General features: G+C 35.9%; 1 protein-coding gene across 1 annotated transcript; it reads right to left on the bottom strand.

The window, feature by feature from the left end:
* Positions 1-528: 528 nt before the first annotated feature.
* Positions 529-4,595, bottom strand: LOC116111155 (homogentisate 1,2-dioxygenase). The gene is made up of 10 exons (XM_031397353.1): positions 4,470-4,595; positions 4,118-4,373; positions 3,352-3,582; positions 3,064-3,143; positions 2,545-2,712; positions 2,221-2,396; positions 1,958-2,027; positions 1,690-1,844; positions 1,068-1,151; positions 529-814 (listed from the first exon to the last, which is right to left on the bottom strand). Exons 2-10 carry the CDS (start codon positions 4,336-4,338, stop codon positions 593-595), a joined length of 1,407 nt encoding a protein of 468 aa, XP_031253213.1. The 5' UTR covers positions 4,339-4,373; positions 4,470-4,595; the 3' UTR covers positions 529-592.
* Between the last annotated feature and the right edge of the window lie 3,909 nt (positions 4,596-8,504).

Below are 8,504 nucleotides of genomic sequence, written 5' to 3'. Positions count from 1 at the left end.
AAGTTTGTCCATTAAATCTAACTATACAAGGGATAAAAAAGAAATTTTATATAAAAAGTTTGAACGATTTTGCCAAACATTTGACCATCATTAATTGTCAACAACTTGGTCAAAACTTTCAACCACTTAAACAAAAATGCCAACGGTTTATTCAAAAATATTTATCTATCCCTTAAACCATTACATTTAAATGACAAAATCATCATTTGGTGTTGGTTGTATTAGTCTCCTACAATTGAGGGAAAAGTTTTTGTGCCAAACCTCAGGGGTGCCATTGTAGTAAACCCTTATTATTAAAGCTTACGAGACACAAAGGTAAAGTCATTAAGCTTACAAGATAAGACTCCAAATAGACACAATTCTGTAGATAGCATATCGATTATTGTTTATACACTCATGTTATTAACCAAAGCTGAAAACAGGGCGATCATAAACACTAGCAAGCAACCCCTAAAAAGATTCCTATATGTGTTGATCTATTCCAGCTCTGTTGATTTATGTCTATAGACATTCTATGCAATTATTATATACCAGGGAATAACTAATGCCTGAAGATCAATCGAATCACTTACATAATAGCCTAATCCAAGGCTCAGTGCTGTCCATTCCGACTCTCCTCAAAGCTTACATTATCCTTTACTTCACTAGAGAAATGGGATCTTAACCCAGTCCAGCACTGGTAATAATCAGGATCTATTGCGGGAGATTCAAGAGCCCATGGGCAGATTCTGGGAATTAAACACGATTCAAACATAAAGGCCATGGTATCAGTGATTTTATATGGTGCTGCCTCATTTCCACGTGCAATGGTAGCCTGCATCAAAAAGAGTTATCAGACCAGAGGATTTGAAACAGCTCAAAACACCTATACAGACATATGGTTATTAATCAAAGAAAAGTTCTAAAATGGAAAAGAAATTATCCACTTTGTTCAATTTTTTCAGTAAAAAATCTTACAATGAGTATGTAATCTGGTCCACAGACTACATATAGGAATAGAGACATAAAAGGAGAGCCCCAAGGGATATCAGCAGAGCACATATAAAAAATGTGTACTAGAGGTATACCTCGAATGTCTTAGTATCAGGACCATGGGGAGTCATACAGCTGTGAAGGCTTGCACCGCCTGGGAGAAACCCATCTGCTTTTGCCTTGAATAAAACAAAAAGAGAAATAATTAATTGAATGAATAAATGCTATGTTATGTGCATAAATAGTAAAAATTCCTGCAAAATGAAGGTAATTGTACCAAGACACGATTTAGGAAACATATTTGATTTCGCATTCTGTTTGCCTAGCAGATGTCAAAATGTCTTTTTCTCCTTTAAAAAAAAAAATTAATAAAAATTTTTAAATTCAAATTAAAACCAACTCTTATTCAAATCCAAGAGATCCAACTAGCTATCACCAACATCTTACCAAGTAAATTAAAACACTGGGGGGCAGAACCACACTAAAACTGTATCTGATTATTCTTCTATATTTAACAGAGCTAAAACTAAGAATTTCACATTTCAAAATACAGCAATAGGTATTTTCAATCTTTTCACAATTAAAAGACATAGCAATAACCAAATTTCTGTCAATTGTATTGCTAAATTAAAAGTCCAAGGTAAGATTGTGTTCTCATCACTCAAAATAATAAAAAAATCACATAAGAATTAAAGTAGAAATTGGATAAATATCTACCTCATATCCACCATATACCAGGCCCATAAACTCACTCATGCAATTACGATGGTAATATGGAGGTCGGAATGTATGCTCAGCCACCAACCATCTAGGAGGGAAAATGACAAAGTCAAGCAGGGCCACACCAGGTTTATCTGTTGGTGCTGTCAGAACTGCAAAACATAGCACATATCCGTTTAAAAAATGAAACACAAGTTATAAATGATAAAAAAAAAAAAGACTAGAATTCTGGAGAAAAGGAATATGAGAATACGGATTAACCTACCTGTATTTATAGATGGATCACCATGATCAACTAAAACAGTATTATAGGGGCAGAACTTACTGAGATCATACTGCAAGTGAAAGATGTTTTAGTTAAATTCAACTGAAATGAAGCTGATTATGATATCCTTATAACAAGGTCATCCTTTCACATTAATTTTAATTTTCATCTGATCATTTCAACATATGGAAAAACAAAAAAAGCCAACAAAATGCCTCTCTTCATCCAGTATATTCAAATGAGTGGATTATGACACCACCTACCTTATATGGCACATAATTACCATGCCAAGCAACTACATTGAAAGGAGAAAAGTCTTGTTTTGCAGTAAACAGTTCCCCGCCAAACTTTTGCACAATTGTATATCCTGGACAGGATTTCTCTTCAAACCAGGCTTTAGGAGTAAGGAAATCCCTTGGCGCGGCCAGACCATTAGCTCCTACATGCAATCAAAATTATGTTTTCCACTGTGTTACACTATCAAGATGCTCAATAATGTAAGTTAAGTGGAATGATACAATAACTATAATAGTTTTACACTTGTAATCAAACATTTGCATAACACTAATGAAAAAGAGATCATGTACCTATTGGACCAAGGTCAGGAAGCTGAAAATGGGCACCAAAAATCTCTGCAACATAACCGCGTGATGGGCCATCTGGCAAACTTACATCAAAACGAAAACCTTGGGGTAAAACAGCAATTTCACCAGGAGAGACTTGTAATCTTCCACATTCAGTGGTAATCCACAGCCCTATACAAACAATACAAAGTACATAAATAAAACTGTCAAACAAGAATATACTCCAGAAGAGACTCCCAATTGACCAAGTAAAAAAAGAGTTAAGAAAGTTTTGTTAACCAAGGACTGCAACTATACATACAAATTTCTAAGCACCAAACAATGTAAGCGGGTAAGAAAAAATTGTAAAAACAAGCATGAGCTAAAATCTTAGTCATGTAAAAGAGTTTCAAAATGGAAACTACAAAGAGAAAAAGGGCTCTCCCATATATGGATTCCATACAGTGAAACAAGCACCAGCAACCAGGTTCCAAACAAGATGTCACTCGCACTCAAATCAAGAAAAGATTGCAATTCACTTACTTCCTTTTTGGGGAACCACCAAAAAGTCGCCATCTGCATTGCAGAAGGCAGAGTTTTCCATTGATTTGTTGGCAGTGTACCTAAAAGTAAATAAATTCTCATTCTTATCAAAACAAATATATAGCCTACATGACTTCAGTTTTAAGAGCAATTAAAATGGTTTACAAACTAGAAAACCTGTAATCTTATCCGACACTATTGTTTTTCCTATTTATATCAAAAGTTCAGAACCCAAAAAATGAATAATATTACTTAATCATATGAAAATGATTATGGAATACCAATTACATGTGAATAGCATATCCATGCCGAAGAAATGAGCTTCCAGTCCCACATATTGTGTATAATCCATCAACGAAATCAGTCGGCAAATCAGGAATATCCAACGGCCTCCACCTTAACTGAGTTGGGGTGGTAGAACTGTTAGATTTGTCAAATTCACCCACAAGCCTTCCATGAGAAGGTACTCGAGGCTTGAATGGTTCATGTGTAACCGATGGCTTTATCCTGTACAACCAACTGCAGAAAAGAACCCACAAAAAAATTGTAAATCAACAACAGAACAATAACAATTCCACAGAACAATTAGAATATGTCCAGCAGATAGAATTAAATGTGTTCTAAAATCTAGATAGTTATTAAATTTGATAGATTGACAAATTAATAGAATTTCATATGCCGACACTAGGCAGTGACTAGTGACCATATATGCAACAAAGTCATGTGAAATTTAATATCACAAAACTCAATCACTTAAATATCACAAAAGTCGTGAAATAATTTCCAGTAACTCAGTATGAAAAAATGACACAAAATTATATTACCAGCGACATAAGTAAATGTTCTCTTACCTCCAAAATGATCAAGACTAACCTCAAACAATCGATTATCAAAATAGACAGCTTTATTAATTTTAGTTGCATGAATATTATTAACAGTGTTATATCATGAGAATTGGAAGTCCTGAAATTTGACTGTGTCTCGAAATTAAGTGTTTTTCCGCCTATTTTTGAGTGAGTTAAAAAACTAAATAAATTCCTAAAATTAAAGGAACCTGCGTTGATTGAGCTTGCGAGGACAAGTGAAGGAGGTGCCGGAAAGCTGTTCGGCGTAGAGACCGTAGGGGCAAACAAGAGGATTGTTCTGTCCAGGTGGCAGAGCACCGTCGATGGCCTCGGAGGAGAAAGAGTTGCCGAATCCTGATTCGTAAGCGAGATCAGAAAAATCTACGCCGTTCATTTTGCCGACAGCTGAGGATGATTGCTTCTTCTCCATGATAACTGGAAGCTTCAGCTAAAAGCTCAAATGTCCTGCAGAGGATCATAATTCATAACAGGTTGTCAATATATATACAAATAACACGAAAGATGACGAAGATGATGACGTAGCAGTTGATAGACGTGTACAGTTTTGAGTTGTCCTCTTTTGCTCTCTCTTGGACCGGTGAGGTTTTTCACGGTGAGCGCATGTTGCGGTGATTGTACGGGTCTGATGTGTGGGGACGATTTTAGTATTGTTCGCCACCGTCAAGATCAAATGCTGAATTGGAATTGTCAATGTTCTTATCCAAAATCCATAACAAATCAGTCCCAGAGAATCCTCCTACATAAGCAGATCCCTCCATTTATGTAGATAATTTATTTAGCAATACGTAAAAAGAAATTTAACAAAATTGAGATAGAATATTTAAAAATAAAAATATATATAAAAAAGAGAGAGAGACCGTCTTCGTCACGAAACCAGAAGAAAAAATTTTTTCTCGAAAAAATGTGCGTAAATTTAAATAACCATTTCGTCCCTAAATTTTGACTTAATAATTGATGTTTGTTCGATAAAAGCTCGATTCGACTCGGTAACAAACTGTTCATGAACAGTTTGATGTTTTTTCGATAACATGTTCGATTCGAGTTCGAACATGGGGTGTTCGTTTAATTATGTTCGTAAACATACAGCGTTCGAGTAATCCATTCGTTCGTGAACACCATGTTCACTTATGTTCGAAAACATGATATACATTATTATATATATTTATATGGTGTTAAGTTTATAAAGGATTTTCTATGGCTTAGTGTTAAAAATGCAATTCTTTTGACTTTAAGGCAATGTTTTAAAACCCAACCCGGGGTGAAACCCGGCAAAGCTTCCGGGTCCCGGGTTGACCGGTTTGACCGGTTGACAAAAACTTTTAAAATTAAGCAAATATACCCCTAAAAATTCATGAAGTCCCTATAGGTTTGAAATTTATCAAACACACCCCAACTGCAAATCAACCGGCGACTGATTAGCGGCGACGACACCCCAGATGCAACCTCAATCGTCCCTTGAGTCCATTTCCATCAAAATATACCCAAGATCTGGCCGAAATAGGTTCGATTTCGGCCAGATCTCACCGACGTCGACGTCGGCATTCCAGGCTAGATCCCATCGATTCCGGCAACAACAACCCTCCCCATGACCCCAGAATTACTCTCCTTTTCCTTTCGACCAAAACCCACCTCACCCCACCGCCGTTAGCCCTGTCAATCGCGGGAAAAATCTCATCGTTGCCGCTGCCAGTTTTGTTCGATTTCTGGTCGATTTACTCACCGGAAATCAACTCTTTCACCACCATTACATTCACCGGACATTGATCTTCAAAAGCCCCAACATGCCGACAGTTAATTGTTCGTCGATCATCACCGGAAATCCTAGGGTATTGGATGAATAGGAAAAAATTAAACCCGGCTCGTTGAAGCTTTCGGGGCCCGGTTGAACCGGCTAGGCTGGGTCGGGTTTTAAAACATTGCTTTAAGGTTCTTAGTTCGAGCTGTATTAGTATTATATTTATATTTTTTCTTTTTTTTTCCTTTTTATATAACATTTGGTTTAGTTTGAATGAAATTGTTTTAATGGTAATCAATAATAAAATATTATGATGTTTTTGTTTTTTTATATATTTAATATGTTTAGATTTTGTTTTTTCAAATGTCATTAATAATTAAATATATAAGTATATAACATTTTAATTAATAAATAATAAATTATTATAATACAGAGCATGACAAATTTAATAACATAATAGATTGTATAATCAAGTGATATATAACATAACAAATCTAATAACATAATAGCTTCATATTTTTTCAAATATAATCAATAATTAAATATTATAAGATAGTATTTCAATTAATAAATAATATGATAAATAGATTAACATAACATATTGTATAATCAAGTTATATATAGAATGACATATTAAACATATTTAATCTGTAATTAATATATGTATGATAATAATTTTGTATACACACACAGATATATATATATATAAAATGAAAACTCAATAACCAACAAACTAACCTGGCCCAGCCCAAATTTGGTGTATATTTTTTATTCGAACAAGTTATTTGAACAGGTATTTACAAGTTATTCAAACGATTAGTCGAACAATCACAAATAGCTTGTTTTGTTAATCTAACAAACTCAAACGGTCATTATGTGTTCGTTCGATTTCAAACACGATTTCGAACAATCCTTTGTGCTTATCAAACGATTTTCGAATGGAGGTGTTCGTTCGTGTTCGGTTCGTTTGCAGCCCTATTAGGGCATCTCCAACCCACGCCAAAATGGTGTAAAAAACACCAAAATGGCGTGGGTTGGTGCTCCAACCCACGCCAAAGCGCCACACCCAATAATTTTTTTTTTTTTAATTTTGCTTTTTTTTGTTTTTTTTTTTTAGTTTTGTTAAATTAATTTGAGTATTAAATTTTACACCTAAAATCACACCAAATTTGATTATTTGTATTTAATTTAATTTGATTATTATTTATAATAATAAATTCATAATAATGATATAATTCAAAAAATGATGAAAAATTAAAAATAGAACTTTATTCAATGCAAATATTAAACTACAATAACTTAAAATAAAAATTAACACCCAATTTGAGAATGTCTGATTTTAAAATTTTCTTGCTCGATATAAACAAATCAAGGATACAGAGGCTCACCATGCTCTTCGAAATGCATTAATTGATCATTTGTGGGAAGAACATACTAATTCGAAAAATTAAATTACTATCAATATGGAATTTTACCTTTGTGTTGTTGTTTTTTTTTTTTTTTTTTTTTTTTTTTTTTTTTTTTTTGATGTAATGTTTTTTTTTTTGTTTTTTTTTATAGGGGGCTCTAAGCACTGAGGGAAAGGGTGCTCTCGGTATGTACGATGCAGGGATGGTTCATCCTCCCCAACTTTTTCCTTACCCGCGTCTCTTGAACACTTAACTCAACAGAGGCACTCTCACTCTCTTTGGCTTGGTCTCTACCTAGACTTTCCTCTTCTCTACCCTAGACTTTTACTTCCCTCTCAGCCTAATTAGCTCTCGGCCGCTCCGAAGAGTCATCACGCCTTAGCTTTTCGGAAAACCTCTTGTTGAGAAGAACCACTAGGGTTACCATGACTTGACTAGGCAATTGGCCTTGTTCCCTCCTATGACTGTTCGGCTATTTGACCAATCTGGGTCTCTAGCTTACTAATGGATTGGGAATGGGAATGTAGAAGTTGGGTATTTGCTCCCAATCCTGGAACCTATCATTCTGTCGCTTTTTGGTCCTGCATGGTTTGGAGCATTTGAGCCATCATTGATTCTAGTGAACTAGACACGCTGGAGTAGGCTGCTGAACGGGAGGTGAGAACCTAGGTGGATGGGTGGTTGGATTGAAGGTTGTCCCTATAATTGCCTTGCTGATTGGAATGATTATTCCTGTATGGCATGTTATTGGGACATTCTGAGGTGGTTGTGGCTTTCATGAAAAATTAGGGTGGTTCGCCACCAGAATTGTATGTGTTCGAGTACGGATCGCTCGTCTCTGGAAGCCTTGCAACTTCGCACTGCTCCTCAAAAGGTCAGGGGCAAGTTCCTCAACGGATGGTCAAGAGTGGAGTGCATGGCAAAAACATCCTGGTTCGCCTTCTGAGATGATTGTGTAGAGGGTTGCCCTTGTATAGATACAAACTGGTCAAATCGGTGGGCCAACACCTCTAACTTGGAACTAAGTCATCTAACCGGTGACACCTCATATACGCCACCCTTTGGATGGCTGCTCTGAGATAGGCATTCTAGACGACAGAAATGTGGTGCATTGAATTCACTTAAGGTCTCGAAGAGTTGCCATAACTCATTCTCGTCCTTGTGCTTGTAATGAGTTCCTCACAAGAGGCGTCTACCATTTCCTCTGCCTCTCGGGCAGTCCGCATAGAAACTAAACTAAACTAATTGCCACCTAGGGACTGCATGATGGACACTTCCTAAGCATTTCCTTCAAACGTTCCAACTTCATAAAATTCCTCGCCATCAAGTTGAGGAAACTAGTAATGGCTCGTCGTATGCTGTTGGTTTTACCAATGGGGTAATACTTTTTTAGGAATCTTTGTTGCATTTGGGTCCAGAGATAATGGACCC

The sequence above is a fragment of the Pistacia vera genome, unplaced genomic scaffold (assembly GCF_008641045.1).
Source record: "Pistacia vera cultivar Batoury unplaced genomic scaffold, PisVer_v2 Contig628, whole genome shotgun sequence".
In the NCBI taxonomy this organism is placed as follows: Eukaryota; Viridiplantae; Streptophyta; class Magnoliopsida; order Sapindales; family Anacardiaceae; genus Pistacia; species Pistacia vera.
This window is presented reverse-complemented; position numbering and strand designations above follow the sequence as displayed.